Below are 22,574 nucleotides of genomic sequence, written 5' to 3'. Positions count from 1 at the left end.
CAATACGGGAACAAGAGAAAAGGGAAAGCATAGCTGTTGTGGCCATGATCTACGCCTTTCATTCAAGTCCTGAACTGTTGAAATTTCTTTGCAAGCTTGTACTGTGTTGACCCGTAGTTGTGTGGATTATCTCCAAATTAAAGTACACAAACTGATAGGTTTTCTCTACAGTATCTGTTTTGGCTATTTATGACAAACCACCAAGGCCTCCTTCACACTGGTGATCTTTAATTAATTGACAATGGATCCCATGACCTTTATCTACCAAATTTCTTTCCCTTTCTTCTCCTCTCTCACACTTGTTTAATTTCTATATATTTGCTAGTATATATTCTCTCCTTCTTATCAATATTTCCTCCGTTTCAGTGTGATTGTGCTAGGTAACTCATGCAGCGGCCTGTTAACGTAATCCTCGCCATACGCTGCGTCAATTATATATATTTTCCTAAGTACAGGGTTATAAATCTCCTCTTCTTTCTTCTCCACAAGGCTAGCTTGTCTGACCATGTGACCTCGTTTGAAGACGAAGGAATCTTGCTGTAAATATCCCATCATGACCCAATATATCTGCCCACCTTTTTCTTCAATTCCAAACTATCCTTCGAGAGTCACATGGTTTAACTCCCATACGTACCTTCGTCTATTTCGCATCAGTAAAACTTGCAGTTGTTTTGACAAGAACACGAGATCATACATGTTCCCAAGCATAGATTTTATCAAAAGGAACCACATATTTTAGTTTATTTTGTCAACTCAGGCACTCTAATAATTAATATCTTAACTCATATTTTTATCAAAACTTTTTAGCAGCAGTAGATGCATACATAGTTTATAACCCTGTGCTTGGTAGTTGGTATGAAAAAAAGATATCTCAAAGCAAGATTAATACATGTTCTTTGAACAAGGTTGGTTGCACTTTCCTTGAAAACCTTGCTGTGAGATTAATTATTAGTTTTTTTAGATAATAGTTGAGTAGATAGCAATTAATTATAAGTTTTTTTAGATAATAGTTGAGTAGATAGCAAAGAAAACAGTACAAGATTTATGATCTAAAATTAAATCATTTCTGACACCTTGTTCTTGAAAATTAAATCATTTCTAACAAATCATATACTCCAAACGATGCCATAAGATAATATATACCAGGCTTTTTTTTCTGAAATTTGCCTCTTGTTAATTAATGGCTGCCGTTGAGTAATAAGCTGATCTAAAATTTATGGTATACACCAATACACTTTCCACCATGATAAGAATCGTGTGCACATTCTCCATGTTTCCCAGCAGTGAATCAACATGTGAGATTATTTCGTGTGGACTTGGGAGAATAATTAAATGAGTCCGGTTAACAGAGAGGTCCTGGAAACACTTGTTAAAAATGATTTAATGATTTAAACTTACCTACATTTCCTTTTTATTTATAGAATTTAGTTTGAACTCCTGAAAATATTAACGTATAAATTAATATTTTATCTGATTTTTTTATCACAATCTAATAATAAATGAATCACAATAAATGCATTATTAACAGGTGTCTTAAATGCGTTGTAGCTTTTGCCTAATTAAATCAGCCCATATTAAGAATATCTGTCATCAAGCAAATAATTGACGATTTCTGCTGTTGACATTTAAATAACCAGCTTAACATTTTCTTTTTGTTTAAGCACTGTTTGAAAACCCAGATTAAACTATGTTATATTAAAATTTTAATTTTTTAATTTTATATTTTTTTATCATTTTAATAAGTTAATGTTAAAAATATTTTTTTTGATACATTTTTAAGTAAAAAACACTTTAAATTACAATCACTAACATACTTCCAAACACATATTAAGTCCCCCTTAGTTATAATATTCACGTTTTAGCTGCGAAAACTTTCTTTCCCAAAATAATGTACACTCAAATATTTTTTCCATGTAGTTTTAATTTTATTTACCAAGTGAAGTTATGTCATGTACTAGGCTCCATCATATGTATATGTCAGCATATTATAATATCCTTTTATAGTTCGCAATATTACAATTCTCGGCCTAAAAAAAGAACACGCACACAAGCATTCACGACCCCTCTTTCTCCCTCATTATTCCTTTAACAAAATCTCCGTTCTTTCTCTTCCAAAGCGCCCACCACTCCAAAGAAAATCTTCAATAGAAAAAGCATCTCTTTATAGAAAATTCTGTCTTGTAAAGTATCTCTTGAAGACATGAAGTTGTTGTGTATTGCGTGTTAACCTTAGCCAAACTTTATGCTAGCTAGATTTCGGGTTTCAAATGGGAATTTTTTTTTTTTTTTGTATTTAAATGTATTCAAATAGCTAACAGATGAGTACTAGCTAGCTGCATCAATTAATTCTTATATTGTAATGGATGTGTATAAATCGAATACCATGGCTGTGAATCAAATCCAATAATTAAACTCATGGTGCTTGGTCTACGGGAATCTGCTAGGATTTTAAAAACAAAATTAAGGAATCCTAATTGTGGCTTTTTTCTTAATAGAATCTAAGAATTCTAGTGTTCGGTTTTCATAAAACTATCAAATTTAATTGTCCCATCAATCACAAATCAATAACCAGACTACATGGAACAATAACCAGACTACATGCACAAATCAAGAAACGGTGAAAAGATAAAAAAAAACTATCAAATTAATTTCAAGAATCTAATGTTCTCCAATACCACCATGAAAAGGAGAATTTTATGTAGGAATGTGATTCCTTTCCTTGGAAATTTGAATATTTTTGTAGATGATATTTTGTGGAGTCTTTTATGACAATATCATCCTTTGATATCGAATACCAGAACTTGTTTCCAACTACATGTCTATCTTGTAGTATGTTAAATGATAATTTCATTATTTTAATTCATAATATATTTTGGTCCATAGTGTTTTTAATATATACAAATAATGGGAGAAAATAATTTTAGTACAATAATGGAGGTTCTAAAATTCAAACCCCTTGTTGGTTGGTTATAATAAAATATCTGAGTGCGATTGGTTCTAAGATTGTGCAGCCCAAAGTCATGTAAGTTATCCAGGAATAATTGATGCTTCTTGAGACTTTGATAAGAAAAGAGAAAAAAGGTGACAAATGCTCTATTAATGATTGATTGAAGGAAGCTATGGAAAACGTTAAAAGGTCTGAAAGTTTGTCGATTTCTCTTGCAACAAAATTGAGTGAACGATCGAAAGATGTCGAAGAAACTATTGCCATTCTAAAATGGGTAGTAACAAACACTCCTATGATGTGCGACCTACACATTTATGGCTGATTGATTGGTGAAAGATTTTGGTTTGGGATTGAGCAGTAGCTGCACCTCCATGAAGGCAGTCAATTCTAAGGCATAGAAGATTACATGTATGTCCTATGATGTGCCGATTATGTTGGATCGATGGAGAGGTAAGCAAGATGTGTTGGTTATGAATTTAGATGATTATGATATCATTTTTTATCTTGATTTCTTAAGAAAAGACAAGATTTTTTTGATTCCATATTTGAATGGAGTTATGATTACAAGTGTGGGTTGCCCATGTTTTGTCCCATATTGCAATATCGCAATGAAAAATGCCACTAAGGGTGGAAAAAGCCTAATCTCGACCATTTTCATTGAAAATGCATATAAAAAGGTAGGGAGTGTTTCTTGTGACAATAGTGGATGAGAAATCAAACTATTATAATGAATTGTCAAAAGAAATTACTAATGTGCTACAACAATTTGAGAATGTGATGCCACCTCAGCTACTGAAGAAACTCTCACAAAGAGGGCTATAGATCATCATATTGAGTTAGTGTCAAGCCACCATCTCATCCTCCCCACTGAATATCACCTATGCAGTTGGTAAAGATGAGGAAACATTTGGGAGAGTTGATTGATTCTAGTCAAAGGTTCCTTACGGTGCTCCATTTTTGTTTCAAAAAAAGGTGGATAAGAGGCTTCGCATGTGTGTAGACTATTAAACACTATATAAAGTGGCAATTAAAAATAAATATCTTGTTCCTTTAATTCAAGACATATCGGACAGATTATATAGGGCTTCTATCTTTACAAAGCAAGATTTGCGATCTAGGTGTTGGCAAGTCAGAATTGCTGAAGAGGATGAGCATAAAATGACATGTGTAATGAGGTATTGTGCATGTGAATTCTTGATTATGTTGTTTGGTTTAACAAATGCTCTAGCAATATTTTGTAATCTTATAGGTGGGTGATGTCTTGTATGATTTTCTAGACAACTTTGTTGTTGTCTATTTAGATGATATTATAATATATAGTAAAGGGATGAGAGATCACACAATTCATCTTTTGAAAGTCTTGAATAGATTAAAGGAGCATGAATTGTTTGTAAAGAGAGAAAAATATGAGTTTACAAAGTCTAATATTATGTTTCTAAGCCACTTAATTGGGGAGGGACATGTGAAGGTGGATTCATGGAAGATTCAAGTCAGTTTTGAATGGTTTGTACTGAAGACAATCCCAAAGTTAAGATCTTTTTTTAGGCTTATAAACTATTACAGATGATTCATTGAGGGCTATAGCAAGAAAATAGTTCCTCTTTCAGATCCTCTAAAGAATAATTAGAGATGAGAATGGTCAGTTGATTACTATCAAACCTTTGAGAAGTTGAAGACAACGGTAACATTTGCTCTAGTCTTGGGGCTGTTTGATTTTGAGAGGCCATCCAAAGTGCATATCGATGCTTCAATTAGGGCTATTGGGGGAGTGTTAGTACAAGAGAGACATTAGATTGCTTTTAAGAGTTAGACTTTGAATGATGTTGAACAAAAAAACTTGATCCGTAAGAAAGAAATGACGACAACAATGCACTGCCTTGTTGTATGGAGAGTATACCTATTGGGACCGAGATTCATTATTAAGACCAATAGCATTGTTAACACCTTCTTCAAGATATCAAAGAAGTTGTCGCAGTGGCAAGCTCGATGTCAAGAATTCTTAGTTGAATATGACTTTATATAAGAGCATAAACTAGGGAGGTATAATCAAATTACGGATGCACTCAGCATACATGAAGTAATTGCTACCATTTGTACTATTATGTATGTGGAGTTAGATACGTTGGATTGACTTCGTCAAGCTGTTAGGGAAGATGCAACGTACAATAAGCTAATTGATCTTGTACAAGAAGGGACAATACAAGATGCTAATATATGAAAAAAATGGTTGGATCTTTGTGCCAAGAGAAGAGCTACCAAAGTATTTGATAACGAAGACTCATAACCTGTAGTAGGCTGGACTTCCAAGTAGAGAAAGGATGCATGTTTTTTTTTTGTTCCAGACTTATTATTAGCCAAAGATGGATGGAGACGTATAACCTTACATTAAGACTTATCTAATGTGTTAGTAAGACAAGACCTTATGACAATGAGAGGCAGGGTTGTTACAACCGTTGTCAATTCAAGATAAGCCTTGGGTGTCAGTTTCGATAGACTTCATTTTTTGGTTTCTAAAGGTGGATGGCATAAACATGGTAATGATAACGTAGATAGATTCATCAAGTATGCAGTATTTATGGCTACCCTGATAATGTGTATAAATGAGATTGTCATTGGGTTATTCTATTGAAATGAGGTAAAGTATTTTAGAGTGGCTTCTAATATTGAAAGTGATCATGATATGCGATTCACAAGCAGATTATAAAGAGTGTTGTTTAATAAGATAAGGACAAGACTGAAGTTTTTCATTGCCAACCATCCACAAACCGATGGGAAGCTTGAAAGGATAAATGTTTTTTTTTTAGGAATATTTGAGATTCTACAGGACAACAATGCAACAAAATTGATTGAAATAATCTTTAAAAGCCCTTGGCAATGGAAGTAAGCCCATTTAAATTGGTTTTGGGACACAACCCCAAACTTCTACCAAGATTATTGTGCAAAAATCAGATGGTAAAAGTCCAGGTGCATATAGGTTTGTGATGGAAAGACAAGAATTGTTTAAGCAAGTCGAAGATAGCTTGTGTATGTAAAGCTAGAAAAATGATGTTGAAGTATGCTAACCAGAAACAAAGACTGTTGAAATCCAATGAGGGCGACAAGGTGTTGCTCAAATTAACTCCACAAATCAGGAAGAAAATTTTGGAAAAGTCAAAGCATCAAGGGTTGGTGCCAAGATATGATAGACCTTTTAAAATCATGGAAAAAATAAGGGTTATTGCCTATAGATTAAAATCTCTAGAACAACTAAAGCTTCATCCAACTTTTCATGTAATCCATTTAAGACCCTTCCATGAAGATCAAGAGGATCTAAAATGAAGTATGTCATAAAGATCTCCTCCGACGATTCACAAACAGTTTGACAAGATCATCGTCAACTTGGCCAGCATAAAAAGAATCAAATAGCTGAGTTTTTAGTCAAATGAGAGATAAACTTGGAGGTTTTATGGGAAAAAGACACAGATTTATAGCAATTCAAAAATAAAGTGCAAGAATACCTCATCTTTATTCCGATGAGGACATCATGCTTTTCTAATGAGGTTGGTCTGTTAGAGTTATAGGCATGATGATGCGCTAACAAATACATATTACCTAAAATTCAACTACAAAGGATAGTTGCAACATATATTGGGTAGTAGTGAATTTGGCAAATAATGTATGTATTGGTTTTGTGTGAGTCATGGTTCTTAACTTAGCATGAAACTAGACTTGAATGATGGACTTTTAAAGGTAACAAAAACATTGTTGGAATGTCAATAAAGAGCTAGCATTTAGATAAAATTATGGGTTATAATTATAATAGTATAGTTGGTAGTTACGAGGGTTATGATCATGACATCATGGGAAAAATGAATGTACAAATCATGGGGACATAGCTGCTGAACATTGGGGCATGATTGGGATTGCTTCTCAAAACACTAAAATCATAAGATCATGAATCAAAACCAACCACTAAATTCATGGGAACATGGGGGAGAAAATCTGTAGATGCTAAGTACTGCCAACCCTAAGACAAGGTACTTACACCTTAAAAAAAAAAAAAAAAAAAAAAGTGGATAGAATTAATTTAAAAACACCAAATATTCCTGCAAAAATAGCATAAAAAATATTTGGGTATGGAAAAATGGAGTGTAGTTTTTATTCTAAAAAATATCAGTTCTTTTTGTCATCATTCATGTATGTCGACAATGCTTGCAACAGGTAACCGGCATATCCTTCTCGGGTGGTTTTCCGTGGATTGTGGAATGGTGATCGATGAAAACATACAATAATTGTAGGAAGAATTTCTTCACAAAATCTTCTACGATGATTCTGCATATGATTGCTTGTTTGTCTTGCAGGAAAAGGTTGAAATTGCTACGATTAATCTTTTCACTTCCATCTTCTTTTCGTAATTATGAAAAATTGATGATCTCTTGAATCCAATAGAAACAATCCCCTTCAGTTGCATAAGAAAAATCCAAACCGTAGTGCAGCCAGGCATCGTAGGATGTGGGGTACTACTTCATATCTTCAGTCACGATGTAATCAAAATGTCGGTTATCGTCATCAGTTCACTTGCTGGACTAATAAATTAGCCACAAACATGTTCGTGGCTCCTGACTTGAAGTGATTCTGGATTAAAAATTTGCTGGCGAGGAGTACACATGGATCTTCTCTTCTACCAACACATGGATTCCATTAGCGTAGAAATGTCAACTCTCAGCATCCGCCATTTTTTAGTATAGTGTCCACTCAATTATACAGACCAAGTGTTGGGAAAAGATGATCCTTTTTTCCGATATGAAATTAGACATGATCACAGCCATTGTCATAGCTACATGCCTTTGTCAACCTCTGCTAAATTATTGTTTTTCTGTCATTAACAACATGGTACCGCTAAAGGCAGATTAGTGGGTTTTGAGTGGGTTAATTGCTGCTTCTTGCTCTTTCATTTAGGTTTAGAATATTGATTTAGATTTTAGAAAGAAAGAATCATGAAAGAGAAAACATTTCTATGAATTTTATGATTATGGAGAGGATATTTTGATTTATGTGTATTTGATAACGTAATATAGATATTTTAATAAAAGTATGTTTGGGCTGAAAGGGTTATAAAAATGACGAATTTTGCATGCTTTTCAATGATCAAGGCAAATATGTATTAATTAAGATTATTTTAAATAAATCAATTTCATGTGTTTTTATTTTGATATTAAAGTTTTTTTTTAATAGTTCATTTCTCTTGTAGAGAGCCTCTCCCCATGGCAGCTTGATGTATGTGTTTCGCATAAAAGAACATAGAAAGTTAGGGGCCGTTCGCTCAAAAAGAAAGCTGGGAATCCAGTGAAGAAAGCATGTGATGCTTTTATGTATGTAACTCGAAATGAAATGACATATATGGGCCGGGCAGCATCAGGTTGGACATAAAGTTTGACAATTTGTGTTTTTTTTTAAAAAAAAAATGATAAATTTAATGAGGATTTGTTTCTGACGTTAGTAATGAGAGATTTTTGTTTTTTTTTTTTTTTTTTCTCAACGTTCATGGGTGTAATTTTAACTCAATTTATGCGAGAGTAAATCACTTTTATATATGCGATGCATTTAGGGTAATAAAACTTTTCTATTTATCCTAAATTCTGATTTCAAAAAATTAAAAAAATAATAAATTTTCTTAATCACTATACTCATCATTTAAAGTTATTATAGAGTTATTTTTCAATATATCATATCACGAATATTGAAGTTAAGTGCGAGAATTATGCCATGACGACTTTCACTTTAAGCTGAAGATTTGATAGATATCTTGTTTTTCATTCCATATTAAAAGGTTAATTAAATTTTTGGATTTTAAATGAGAAAATAAAGGATTTTATCTCATAGTTTTATTAAGAATATAAACATGGTTTCAATTTATAGATATTTTATTCTAGGATTGTGATCTCAAAAATTTTCTTAAATAATATTTTTGTATTATCAACATACATACAGCTTCTTCTTCTTCTTCTTGGCGTGTAAATATGCTACAGTACTTCGGAGCTCATTTCTGAAGCTAATGGCGGGCATGACCTCCAAGTCAAGGCCGCCCATTGATCACATACACAAAATTAATTGGATAATGTCCGGTGAAGACTTGTCTCTGACCATTTTTTTTATCTTTATTTTGAGAATGACTCATGTCTGACTTCGACATTGACTTATGCATCTGTTACTTTGGAGAGTCATTGTGCCCCATATAATTAATTATATGTTAATTAATAATATAAATATTAGAAAAATCCAATATGAATTATGGTTTGTTACCATTACGGATGGTGGAATTGAATAGTGAATTGCCCCCCTCAGTCGTTAGTTTGGTGATCCAATCATCATTTCGACAACTTGAAGGAGACGTTTGCTCGCTTTTGCTTTTTCAGGATAGTTTTCTTTCATTATTTGTGGGTTTAGTTGGCATAACAAAAATGATTTATTAATGAAGTAAAATTTTTTAAAGTTAATGAGATATTTACTAAAAGAGATCATGAGTGCTAAATTAATATGAGACAGGGTAAGGTATTTTAAATTGTTCTTCAATATTTTAATATAATAAATAACAAATGTTTAAATCCATTCCCTCAAGTTAAAACTTTTTAACTTGAAATTTGCATGATTTAGAATTAGACCCGCACTACCTTATATTAATTAATTTTAATTAAAAGAAAAAATGATACAATAATGAGATTTGAAACTCGTAATCGTTTAGTTATTAAAACTTTGATACCATATCAAAGAATAATTTTAATTTAAAATTTTAAACTGTTCTATAAAACTTAATATATGATTTATATTATTTTTTAACATTTTTAATCTCTACTTTTTATCAACATTTATTGAATCCAAATTAGCCTTTTAATTTGATCTAAGACCTGATCAATTTGTTTCTAACCCGTGTTGAGTGTCCAATAAAAATCAACTTTTAAATTAATCTAATTTATTAATTTAGTCAATTTGTGACCCAATTAAAATCAACTTTTTATAAATTTTTTTTTTTTAAAAAAAAACTAGACTTCTAACTTAAAAAAATTAAATTGAAATTGTTTATTTAACTCAAATAAACCGTCAAACCAATAATACACAGCCCTTGAACAGGTCGATTTTCATTACTATGCTTCCTACTCTCTTACAATGTGGTTGCTATCCAAGCACCAAACTTGATGAAACTAATATATTGTTTTTTTTTTTTTTAAAAAAAAAAAAAAAAAAAGCGAAGTTGTTTAGGTGGGATCAATTCAAACAGATGTATTGATATGATTGGACAGATTAAATTGCATCTAATCAATAAAAGCCTTGAGAGCCAGTTGATTCCTTACTATACAAACAAATTAATGGCTTATTGTCTGAGTGTACCCAACTTTCCTTTTCCAAATCTCCACGAATATGCATATATTCCTAGTACAATAAGGGGCACTAGCAAGTTAGTTTAGTTGATAAAATCATTTGATATAATGATAAATTAATAATAGTGGATCATTTTTTTATGGAAATTCCATAAGCTGGATACAACTATTCTCACGAGCTTCTAAATGAGCAAAAAGGAGAAATTTCTTGTGCAATTACCAGTCTTAAACTCATGTATTAATATTTAAAAATTCTGACAAAAATAAAACGTGAAATATACAAGCTGTGCGTACGCAGAAAGCAATTTGTTCGTTAGTATTACATCAAATGTATGTATCTGCAATCAAGGCACTTTGTATGGTCCCAAAGAATAGTTGAAGGCTAATGTATGTATATATTGTGTTAATGTTGTGTGTGAAAGGACTATAATGCTCCTACCAGTACATATAATGATGATGATCATGACAATAAAAATCATGCAAAACTTAGCATCAGTGCCATAATCAGAGCGACCCACCACTGGGATAATCTGATTCTAATTAAATCAGCAGCCTCATTTGATGAAATATCGGACTCTAACAAGGACCCAAGTGTGAAATTAGGGTTGGATCCATAAAGAGCTTGCACTCCTTGTATATCATCAACGCTCAAATCCAGCTTCTTTTTTCTAGGTTTCAAACTAGGGTACATGACAGCCTTTTCATCAGAAGAGTGGCCCAATCCTAACAGATGACCAATCTCGTGGACAGCCACTGATTCCAAATGAACAGCGACCTTTGACTTCTCCAAATCAAAATCAATGGCCCATGTTTCCCTTGCATCAAGATGAAATCTCCCGCTTTCAGGTGAGAATGAATGAGCCAAAACTCCTAAAACCCCATCGAATGGTTCTCCATCGCCATGATCTCCGCTATAAAACCCTATTTTAATATCGGCGAAAGCATAATCATCTGTCTCCACAAAACTCACTGGTATAACTGAACCCCATTTTGCAAAAGCACCTTTAAACACTTCTTCGATGTCTGACAAACTCAAAGAGCTGATCAAATTCTCTTTAGATAACGAGTACGTCAAAGTCATTGGTATGGAACGCGTCCACCGAGGTTTTCCAGGAAAATAAAAGTAATGTCTAGATGCGTGCAATTTGTGAGACATTGTATCATCAGGCACGCCACACCTTGGTGCCATGATTTGATTTAGCGTATCGAGATCGAGCTTACCAGTAGTTTGAAGGCCGAGTTTAGCTTGATATCGAACAATCGCTGTTTCGAACCGGTCATCGAATATATCTGTTATGCTCTTCAAATCTTGTGATGGGAGATAGCCAAAATGGTGGAAGTATCTCTTGAGCTCCGACATTCCATTGACATGACTGCCTTTGCCCGCATCGAGGAAGCTCCCAAAATTCTGCCATGTGTAGTTGGAATCTTTGACCGTTACAACTTCTGCTGCCGGCGTGGTGGTTAATGTAGGTGTTGGCCTAGCGGCAGAGCATGGTGTCTTGTAGTGGAGAAAGAGGATAGAGAAAATGTAATATAGAAGCATGGTAAGGTGATCAATTGATGTTGTGGACTTTGGATATTGCAGGTAAGGAGGGAAGCTTTAATGGAAAGGAAGGGGGCGAGATTGGTAAATTATGGCATGAGCGTTGGGTTTTTGTTGATGATTAAGAGGTTGAAATATAGTATAGGAACATAATTAGAGTAAGACTTGTGATAGAGAATTGAAATAATGTGAAGTCGGAAAGCAACCTTTCATATTAATTTGAATGACTTGATGTTAATTAGCAAACAACATTTAGTGTCGTTTTCTCAATGTTACGTACTAATTAAGACATCCGACCATATATTTATGATTTTACTTGTATCCTTTTCGAAAGTTCATGTTGGGATAGAGATTTAAAGAGGGGATAAATATCAGCGCCAAGTTCTTCCATTGGGAATCAGAATTGCAAGAACATGCATGATCAACTGTTATCTACTTTGTTGGTGTACAAGTAGGACCAGATTTGTTCACCTAGCAATATCGATATCATCACGCTATCGCTTCAATTCTAAAGGCTAATTAATTCACTTGGAAGATTTCTTGAGCTTTAGTTTTGTATGTTCGTGATCAAATGCCCACCCTGGAACATTCACGTATTGCAGTCTACTTGATACTGTTTTGTACTTTTGAGTTCAGCATTTGTGCATGAAACCATGGAGTGTGCAGTAACAAGGTTTAGAATCGTGTTTTTTAAAAATTTTATATTTTTATATTATTTTATTATATAATATTTAATTTTAAAAAAATAATATATTTTTTTATTATTTTATATCGCAACTGCTATATACTTTCAAATACCTTCTTAGAAAAAAAAATTTGGCTTAAAGATAAAAATCAAACATGACCCTTTTATTATGCAAATTTAGTCAAATTAAATTAGCTTTATGCTTTATATTATTGGATAAAATTAAATCCTCAATTTAATTCCAATTAAAGATAATTTAAGGCGAAATTAGAGCTCAAATTAATCATTTTTAATTAAAAGTAGAGGGATTGATTTAATCCGATTAAAGTAAAAAATCCGAATGATCAAATGCAAGAGATGAAGGTAACATGTGTCGTGGTAATTTTCAGCCATGTGACTCGATGGTACTACAAATTAAGGACTTGAAATTAAGACAAGTTTAAGAAAGTAAGTAAACTACTCGTGACAGACAAATGCCTAAAAAAAACAAAAGAACATGTGGCAGAATCATGTATTATTTCTTGAATATCAAAAGAAAGTAGGGAATTGGCGTGTGTGTTTCTATTAGGACATTTGGATGCTAGCTAGAAGATAAAAGTCCATGTTTCAGGTCTAACTAACTCTCTTCGAGTTGGGTTGATGCCTCAATGCTAACAATTTGAAGCAACTAGTCGTCAGTGGTCGTTAGAGTGCATGATTGTTGCTGTTGTTAGGGGCCTCTGTCTGCCTCTCTCTGTCAGGCGTGTGGATGACTCAACATCCAAACTCTGAGGAAGTCACCAGCAGCGCTAGCGAGCTACTGCATGTTCTTCGAAGCATTAATTGGACGTGCGAAAGACTCAATGTTCAATCCCTTTTAGACCGCACGAGTCCCAGATTGGGTACAGTTTCTCGGAGACAAATTCGATGGGATCCGAATCGAATTTCTCAACTTATCCTTGGCTTTGTAGTCCTTTTCGTTCTTTTTTTTTTTTTTTTTTTTTCAAGAATGCTATCTAGCAATATTTTTCAAATAAAAATATCAAATTATTTTACTTTATTTCGGGGAACCAGTATTCAAAAGTATTAATTTGTATAGCCAATTAGTGAACTTTTATGAAAAAGAAAAATGGATGCTAACTAAAGAAAAATTGGTGAGAGAGAAATAAGAAAGAGAAATGCGAGAGAAAAATTGGCCCTTTTTCTTTGCAAGTGTTCATTTTTAAGATAGCTTTGAAGTTAAAAGCTTATCATCATCCATTATTACTTAGTCCACCTGTAAGATTCCTGGCAGGAATGTAGAGCAAACAAATTATTGCTGGAACAATAATTCTGGTTTACCTAGCTAGACGTGCTTAACACCAGAACCAAATAGCAAATAGCAAGTTCTTTTACATTTTATTTTATTTTTTCAGAGCAATAAACACAAAGATGCTTAAGCAGAACAGATGCTACAGAAGGGAGTAGCAGAAAAAAACAGAACAGTAGATTCAATTTATCAACCAAAAGAAGTGCTTGCATAGCAAGTGAATTGACCACGTTTGTTGGCCTCACGTCAGATGTTGACGAAGGAATCTTCAGTAAACACAGCCACTAGAGATTCAGTGGAATTGCAGGTAGACTATAACAGGTGATTGATAACTAGGGCCGTGTGATAAAGAGTATCAGCTGCTAATACGCTCTCACATAGTTGTTGGTATGAACTGGCACTAATATCCACATCTTAAAATCAAAATCCAGAGTAATAATCTGATTCTGAAACTTGCTTTTTCTGAAATAAATCTCGACGCTGCTTTCTCTTGCGAAACAGTAAAGGGGCACCAAACCAAGGGAGGGACCTCCTCATTGCCTTACGGATGCCCTTCGTGGAATGCATGAATGCAGCATAGAAACGGAACTGCATCATTGCAAACACGGAGACGGGAAAAAACGCGGCAATTGAAATCAAACCTGCTGTCAATTGTTTCCCTGAGTGAACGATGAGCAAAATGGTGGCAGCGAAAGCAAGCATGGTCGCCATCACGGAGAAGAAGAGTAAAGTGAACCCAAAAGTCAGTTTTCGAGGGATCGAGTAACGAAAATCTTCGTAATCAAAAGAAGAAGTGAGGATAGAGAGGAACATCACAACTGAGGTCAAGGAGCTTGCTAAGGCGATAACATCCATGATGGTGAAAAACAAGAAAAAGTTTTCGTGGAGGAAAATTGGAACGCCCTTATCATTTGAACCACCAGGTACAGTGTAGGCAGCAGCAAAGACAAAGGTGGCAACAAGAACAGCTACAGCTGAGCATGACTGAGCAGTTTCCTTGGCCCATTGTTGTGCGGCCAGGAGTTGCTTTTTGTGCATATCATTGAAGAGCTCCTCTGCAGTCATTTTATGTTTCAAGTCGCGGAGCTTGGCATAATAAGAAGGGATGAGCTTCTCGACACGCTGCATACAAAAGGAGAACATGACAGCAAACTCCTCAAAATGAAAAGTTATTCGAAATTGGGATTCATTTCTAAATCACCTAGGATGATTCCAATTTATCTTGGTAGGTTAAAATAATATAATACAGTGATCTAAAGATACTGGTACGAAAGGGGCTTACAGTGAACCATTTTAACTCTTCGTGTAATTGTAGTGCAGGACCATGCTTGCTTCCTAAAGAGTAATGCTCATTGTCTGCTACTTGGTGCAACAATGTGTAGCCATCTTTGTCAATTCCATAGCTCATCCTGTTCGATATTATCCGGTTACTCTTTATAAGATGGAAAATATCCTTGCGTCTGTACTTTATAGCTACATGCAATATGTTCTTCTCTTCTTCGTCAAGAAGATCAAGAAAATGAGGCTGCTCTATGAGCATTTCATAAACAACCTCTAGTATTCCTGTTTTTGTTGCTGTAAACAAAGGATGCGAAGGAGTAAGGACCAGAGACAGGGGATCCAGTGCTAGCTCCATGCAGGCCCTGTACAGCAATATCTTGATCCCACGGAACATCACTCTCTATTAGCATTTTTGCCAGTAGCAAGGCAAATTTATGCTTCCTCTTATTTTCCCAGATTCTTTCCACCATCGGCCACCCTATTCATTAGACAAGAGAGAAAGATGAGAGGTGATCAGCATTTTGAGTTTGGTTGGGATTTCGGGTGGGGAGAAATACCTTTGAAGGAGAATCTGCGGATTGATCCGTTGATCCATTCTAACACTGCAAATGAACAGCCAATAGTAGTCAAATATACGAAGGAGTGAAATACCAGACTAGATATATTCTGATTAGTTATATTCTTCCCAGTTGCATTTCCAGGGGAAGACTTCATTCTACCCATAACGTTACTGTAGCTTAAATTCTTCAATCACTAGATAGTCCATAAGAGGTTAAACTAGGTTTGCTTTTCCTGTACCTCCGTGGACATGGCAGCTAGTTTCCTCTGCTGACTGCTAAATGAAGTGGTGTGTGTCCATAAACATTTGTAATACTAATGGGATGTTTATGATCCTGGGACGTAGGCAGATACCGTGCGGAATCAAGTAGACACTTAAGCAATTTCGCATCCTTACAGTAGACAGCCATATGAAATGCAGTATCTTTGGTGAATGGCATTGGAGTCAACAGGCGATCTTTATGTTTCTCGTAGAATTCAGCCAGGCTCTTCCAGTCTTCCTTCAAGGTTGCGATGTAGGCTGGCTTCATTTCTGATGGAGTTCCCATCTTGCTCTCTCTGTCGAATTGGTTTTCTGCCTGAATTCTTACCAGAGGAAACAGTTATGAAACCATATCAATTAATCCAAAAAGAAAGGGAAGAAAAGCACCTAACAATGCATAGATATTCTACAGGTATTCCAGTGAATTACATCTATGCACTGACTCGGAAGTTACAAATTCAGTGTGGGAAAATTCAAATATCCTAACATCAAATTCATAGGATAAATGAATAATTAACCAACAAATGGCAAGGGAACAAGAGCCAGCGCAGACAAACCGTTTTGCTAGTTTATGCTGTTGAATGACACCGAATTTCAGAAAAAATAGACTGGTCTCCTTTAAAGCCAAGTAAAAACGTTGTCCCAACGCACTCAATAAACAAAGAAACAGAGAAGGGCATCTGCACTTCGCGTGCTTAGCTTGTAGAGCTACAACACCATTAAAATCTTCAGTTAAAAGTTAGAATGGTTATGTTAAGCAATGCTCTATGTCTTATGATGTAAGCTCCAAATCATCATCAGATCTTCCTCTTTCCTTTATTTATTCCTGCTAGATAATGTGATGAACAAGATCGTTTAAAGACGACTGTGACGCTTTGCTTGGTAATTATGTTTTGTATCCCATGGAGATTATGCTCTTCCTTCAATTCCATGTCCATTCCTCACCGTGGCTATTCAACCATTGGCAGGAGTAAAGCACAACGTGTAAAATGACCATCTGTAGCTAGAGGAAGTCAAGAAAGAAACAGATAGAATCGAATTCTGTACCAAATTGAGTGCGACTAAAACAAGCGTCAGATCCCCCTAAAATGCACATTTTGGCCCTGAAAATGGGAAAGCATCTATGGCCAGGCTGGGCTTTCAAATTTAGCATGCCTGGAAAGGACCGGCGGTTATTTCAGTCCTGGATTTAAAAGAATAAAAAAAATGGATCAGGGAAGGAACCACAATTCAACCAATAATTTAGGTTTAAAGTTTTATTGTTTTTTAAAGTATTTTTTAATTTAAAATATACTATAATAATAATTAAAAAAAATTATTTAAAAAAAAATTAAAATACCTGAAAAACAAAAAAATTAATAAATTTTAAATAAAAAAAATGAACGCAAAAACAAACCCTCGTAACCCAATCCTATCTTTTATTTTTTTAGGCATGTGGATGACTCAATATCCAAACTCCGAGGAAGTCACCAGCAGCGCTAGCTAGCTACTGCATGTTTCGTTGAAGCATTAATTGGACGTGCGTAAGACTCAATGTTCAATCCCTTTTTTGGTCAAGAATGCTATCTAGCAATATTTTTCAAATGAAAATATGAAATTATTTTATTTTATTTCGGGGAACCAGTATTCAAAACTATTAATTTGTATAGCCAATTAGTGAACTTTTATGAAGAAAGAAAAATGGATGATAACTAAATTGGGATGAGAGAGAAATAAGAAAGAGAAATAGGAGAGAAAAATGACATTTTTTCCGTCCAAAAAGCAATAAGAATTTGAAGAAATTTTAGAATATGAACTAGAAATATTTACCTGTATAAGGAGGAGAAAGAAACGTAAGAGAGAATAAAAAATATATTTTTAAGTTTATGTAAAATAAATATTAGATGTTATTAAGTATTTTAATAACAGTTTTTTTTAAAAATATTTTTTGTTTGAAAATATATTAAAATAATATTTCTTTTAATTTTTAAAATTTATTTTTGATATCTCTATATTAAAACAATTTAAAAATATTAAAAAAAATAAATTGAAGCAAAAACAATTCAAATTCTTACATAAATAAAATTAATTTATTTCTTATTTTTCCCCAAAAACAAAACAAGCCCATCAACCCTAATCTAGAAACAACTTCCGCAACTTCTTCAAGAAATATATAGTTCAGGAGAATCTACCGGGCTTGGCCCTTTTTCTTTGCAAGTGTTCGTTTTCAAGATAGCTTTGAAGTTTAAAGCATATCATCATCCATTATTACCGAGTCCTGCAGTAAGATTCCTGACAGGAATGTAGAGCAAACAAATTATTGCTGGAACAATAATTCTGGTTTACCTAGCTAGACGTGCTTAACACCAGAACCAAATAGCAAATAGCAAGTTCTTTTACATTTTATTTTATTTTTTCAGAGCAATAAACACAAAGATGCTTAAGCAGAACAGATGCTACAGAAGGGAGTAGCAGAAAAAAACAGAACAGTGGATTCAATTTATCAACCAAAAGAAGTGCTTGCATAGCATGTGAATTGACCACGTTGTTGGCCTCACGTCAGATGTTGACGAAGGAATCTTCAGTAAACACAGCCACTAGAGATTCAGTGGAATTGCAGGTAGACTATAACAGGTGATTGATAACTAGGGCCGTGTGATAAAGAGTATCAGCTGCTAATACGCTCTCACATAGTTGTTGGTATGAACTGGCACTAATATCCCAACCTTAAAACCAAAATCCAGAGTAATAATCTGATTCTGAAACTTACTTTTTCTGAAATAAATCTCGACGCTGCTTTCTCTTGCGAAACATTGAAGGGGCACCAAACCAAGGGAGGGACCTACTCATTGCCTTACGGATGCCCTTCGTGGAATGCATGAATGCAGCATACAAACGGAACTGCATCAATGCAAACACGGAGACGGGAAAAAACGCGGCAATTGAAATCAAACCTGCTGTCACTTGTTTCTCTGATTGAACGATGAGCAAAATGGTGGCAGCGAAAGCAAGCATGGTCGCCATCACGGAGAAGAAGAGTAAAGTGAATCCCAAAGTCAGTTTTCGAGGGATTGAGTTACGAAAATCTTTGTAATCAAAAGGAGAAGTGAGGATGGAGAGGAACATCACAACTGAGGTCAAGGAGCTTGCTAAGGCGATAACATCCATGATGGTGAAAAACAAGAAAAAGTTTTTGTGGAGGAAAATTGGAACGCCCTTATCATTTGAACCACCAGGTACAGTGTAGGCAGCAGCAAAGACAATGGTGGCAACAAGAACAGCTACAGCTGAGCATGACTGAGCAGTTTCCTTGACCCATTGCTGTGCGGCCAGGAGTTGCTCTTTGTGCATTTTATTGAAGAGCTCCTCTGCAGTCATTTTATGCTTAAAGTCGCGGAGCTTGGCATAATAAGAAGGGATGACCTTCTCGACACGCTGCATACAAAAGGAGAACATGACAGCAAACTCCTCAAAATGAAAAGTTATACGAAATTGGGATTCAATTCTAAATCACCTAGGATGATTCCAATTTACTTTGGTAGGTTAAAATAATATAAACTTTTTCTGATACAATGATCTAAAGATACTGGTACGAAAGGGGCTTACTGTGAACCATTTTAACTCTTCGTGTAATTGCAGTGCAGGACCATGCTTGCTTCCTACAGAGTAATACGTGTTGTCTGCTACTTGGTGCAACAATGTGTAGCCATCTTTGTCAATTCCAAAGCTCATCCTGTTCGATATTATCCTGTTACTCTTTATAAATTTGAAAATATCCTTGCGTCTGTACATTATAGCTACATGCAACACGTTCTGCCCTTTTTTGTTACGAAGATCAACACACTGAGGATACTCTCTGAGCATTTCATAAACAACCTCTAGTATTCCTGTTTTTGTTGCTGTAAGCAAAGGATGCCAAAGATCCACCCCCTTGTCTTCTACTTTTCGTCCTCTTGTCGCTGGACCAGAGACAGGGGATCCAATTCTAGCTCCATACAGGCCCTGTACAGTAATATCTTGATCCCACGAAACATCACTCTCTATTAGCATTTTTGCCAGTTGCAAGGCAAATTTATGCTTCCTCTTATTTTCCCAGATTCTTTCCACCATCGGCCACCCTATTCATTAGACAAGAGAGAAAGATGGAAGGTGAGCATCTTGAGTTTGGTTGGGATTTCGGGTGGGGAGAAATACCTTTGAAGGATAATCTGCAGATTGATCCGTTGATCCATTCTAACACTGCAAATGAACAGCCAATAGATATATTCTGATTAGTTATATTCTTCCCAGTTGCATTTCCTAGGGAAGACTTCATTCTACCAATAATGTTACTGTAACTTAAACTCTTCAATCATTAGATAGTCCATAAGAGGTTAAAGTAGGTTTGCTTTTCCTGTACCTCCGTGGACATGGTAGCTAAATCGACTATTCCTTTTCCTCCTTCGGCCACTCTCCATAGCTTCCCAAACTCTTGAGGTATCTTCATTGATGGCCTCATCACACTCATCTTCAACCGGAAGACCTTTAAAATACTCGCATGCAAGTCAATCAAATCTTCACAAGGTTTAAAATAAGAAGAAAATTTTGGAGTTTTAAAATATCGATGACACTAGTGACAGCCTGAAACTTTAACATTAAAAGAAATTCAGGTAGAACACCTTGTTTCCAGGAAAAATATACTGTTAAATAAATGTCCAATAATATTAATATCTAGCAGCAAATAATCCCTAAAAGCATTAGATTCATGTTTTTCTAACAAATTAAAACAAGCAGGCATTTGGTTTAGAACATACACATGTAAAGGTATCGGCTGAATATACTCATAGAGTGTCCACTCTTGAAAGCGGAAGGTATCTCGGCCAATAAACCAAGACAAGTTTTCCCCCTGCTGTCTGTCAACTTGCTAAGTGATTTATCAAGTTCTAACAGCAGCACAGCAGTTTCTGCAATGAAAAGCAAAATTATTATTAAATTTTATTTTTTTTTTGTCATTTTTAGCATGAATATATCTTAGCATTTAATTTGAAACAGAGAAGAGAGGAGACCAAAATTCTCCCCTAGGACTGCAACATGAAGAATTGATTGTTCATCATTCCTTTGGCGATGAACTAATAAAAGCTCATCATTGACTATTTGTGCAGGTTGATCAGTCAAATACTTGACTATTTTAGTCCGACCAAACGCAGCAGCTCTAAACAATGGGGTCTCGCCGAACTTGTTTTCCATCAACATTGTATCTTTTTTCTCATTTTCTGATTCACCCACGAGGACTTTCTGTGATTCTTCCACCAAGAGCCTTACTGCCTCATAGTTTCCTCTGCTGGTTGCTAAATGAAGTGGTGTGTTTCCATAAACATTTGTAATATTAATGGGATGCTCATGAACCAGGGACGTAGGCAAATACTGTGCAGAAGCAAGTAGATCCTTGAGCAATTTCTCATCTTCACTGTAGACAGCCATATGAAATGCAGTATCTTTGGAGACTCGCATTGGAGTCAACAGGCGATCTTTATGTTTCTCATAGAATTCAGCCAGGCTCTTCCAGTCTTCCCTCAAGGTTGCGAAGTAGACTTCGTTCATTTCTGAAGGAGTTCCCATCTTGCTCTCTCTGTCGAGATGGTTTTCTGCCTGAATTCTTACCAGAGGAAACAGTTACGAAACCATATTAATTAATCCCAAAAAAAATAAGAAGAAAAGTACCTAACAATGCATAGATATTCTACAGGTATTCCAGTGAATTACATCTATGCACTGACTCGGAAGTTACAAATTCAGTGTGGGAAAATTCAAATATCCTAACATCAAATTCATTGAATAAATGAATAATTAACCAACAAATGGCAAGGGAACAAGACCAAGTGCATACAAACCTTTTTGCTAGTTTGTGCTGTTGAATGACACCGAATTTCAGAAAAAATAGACTGGTCTCCTTTAAAGCCAAGTAAAAACGTTGTCCCAACGCACTCAATAAATAAAGAACAAAAGAAGGGCATCTGCACTTCGCATGCTTAGGTTGTAGAGCTACAACATCATTAAAATATTCAGTTAAAAGTTAGAATGATTATGTTAAGCAATGCTCTATGATGTAAGCTCCATATCATCATCAGATATTCCTCTTTCCTTTATTTATTCCTGCTAGATAATGCGATGAACACTATCATTTAAAGACGATTATGATTCTTTGCTAGTTAATTATGTTTTGTATCTCGTGGAGATTATGCTCTTCCTTCCATGTCCATTCCTCACCGCGGCTATTCAACCATTGGCAGGAGTAAAGCACAACATGTAAAAGGACCATCTGGAGCAAGAGGAAGTCAGAAAGAAACAGATAGAATGGAATCCTGTACCAAATATGAGTGAACTAAAACAAGCATCAGATCCCCCCACCACCACCACCACCCATGAGGCATAATCACCAAAACCAGTGTTTTGCCACCATTCACCCTCCACTCTAAAATGCACATTTTGGGCCTGAAAACGGGAAAGCATCTTTGGGGCAGGCTGGGCTTTCAAATTTAGCATGCCTGGAAAGGAGACCACACCAGTCCCAGATTGGGTACAGTTTCTTGGAGACAAATTCGATGGGATCCGAATTGCATTTCTCAATTTATCCTTAGCTTAGTAGTCCTTTTCGTTCTTTTTTTTTTTGGTCAAGAATGCTATCTAGCAATAT

General features: G+C 35.1%; 3 protein-coding genes across 3 annotated transcripts; all 3 read right to left on the bottom strand.

Annotated features, from left to right (window-relative positions):
* Positions 1-10,516: 10,516 nt before the first annotated feature.
* Positions 10,517-12,027, bottom strand: LOC118041371 (metalloendoproteinase 4-MMP). The gene has a single exon (XM_035048668.2). It carries the CDS (start codon positions 11,846-11,848, stop codon positions 10,778-10,780), a length of 1,071 nt encoding a protein of 356 aa, XP_034904559.1. The 5' UTR covers positions 11,849-12,027; the 3' UTR covers positions 10,517-10,777.
* Positions 12,028-13,891: 1,864 nt separating this feature from the next.
* On the bottom strand, positions 13,892-16,769 carry LOC140954587 (uncharacterized). The gene is made up of 3 exons (XM_073404710.1): positions 15,660-16,769; positions 15,104-15,580; positions 13,892-14,943 (listed from the first exon to the last, which is right to left on the bottom strand). The coding sequence occupies exons 2-3, from the start codon at positions 15,494-15,496 to the stop codon at positions 14,242-14,244; spliced, it is 1,095 nt and encodes a 364-aa protein (XP_073260811.1). The 5' UTR covers positions 15,497-15,580; positions 15,660-16,769; the 3' UTR covers positions 13,892-14,241.
* A 1,292-nt stretch (positions 16,770-18,061) lies between these two features.
* LOC118041372 (uncharacterized) lies at positions 18,062-22,116 on the bottom strand. Its single transcript, XM_035048670.2, has 7 exons — positions 21,772-22,116; positions 20,947-21,529; positions 20,695-20,844; positions 20,301-20,423; positions 20,096-20,140; positions 19,508-20,019; positions 18,062-19,336 (listed from the first exon to the last, which is right to left on the bottom strand). The coding sequence occupies exons 1-7, from the start codon at positions 21,892-21,894 to the stop codon at positions 18,668-18,670; spliced, it is 2,205 nt and encodes a 734-aa protein (XP_034904561.1). The 5' UTR covers positions 21,895-22,116; the 3' UTR covers positions 18,062-18,667.
* Between the last annotated feature and the right edge of the window lie 458 nt (positions 22,117-22,574).

This window comes from Populus alba, chromosome 14 (assembly GCF_005239225.2).
Source record: "Populus alba chromosome 14, ASM523922v2, whole genome shotgun sequence".
NCBI lineage: Eukaryota > Viridiplantae > Streptophyta > Magnoliopsida > Malpighiales > Salicaceae > Populus > Populus alba.
Note: the sequence above shows the minus strand (reverse complement) of the source record. Positions and strands in the feature narration are given on the sequence as shown.

Coding starts and splice junctions, on each gene's coding strand:
- LOC118041371 (XM_035048668.2), bottom strand. CDS start 11,848: ATGCTTCTATATTACATTTTCTCTATCCTCTTTCTCCACTACAAGACA.
- LOC140954587 (XM_073404710.1), bottom strand. CDS start 15,496: ATGTTCCGTGGGATCAAGATATTGCTGTACAGGGCCTGCATGGAGCTA. Junction 14,944..15,103: donor AAGAGTTAAAATGGTTCACT/GTAAGCCCCTTT, acceptor TTTTGTATGCAG/CGTGTCGAGAAGCTCATCCC.
- LOC118041372 (XM_035048670.2), bottom strand. CDS start 21,894: ATGCCCTTCTTTTGTTCTTTATTTATTGAGTGCGTTGGGACAACGTTT. Junction 21,530..21,771: donor CAGCACAAACTAGCAAAAAG/GTTTGTATGCAC, acceptor GTAAGAATTCAG/GCAGAAAACCATCTCGACAG. Junction 20,020..20,095: donor CTGCAGATTATCCTTCAAAG/GTATTTCTCCCC, acceptor TCTAATGAATAG/GGTGGCCGATGGTGGAAAGA.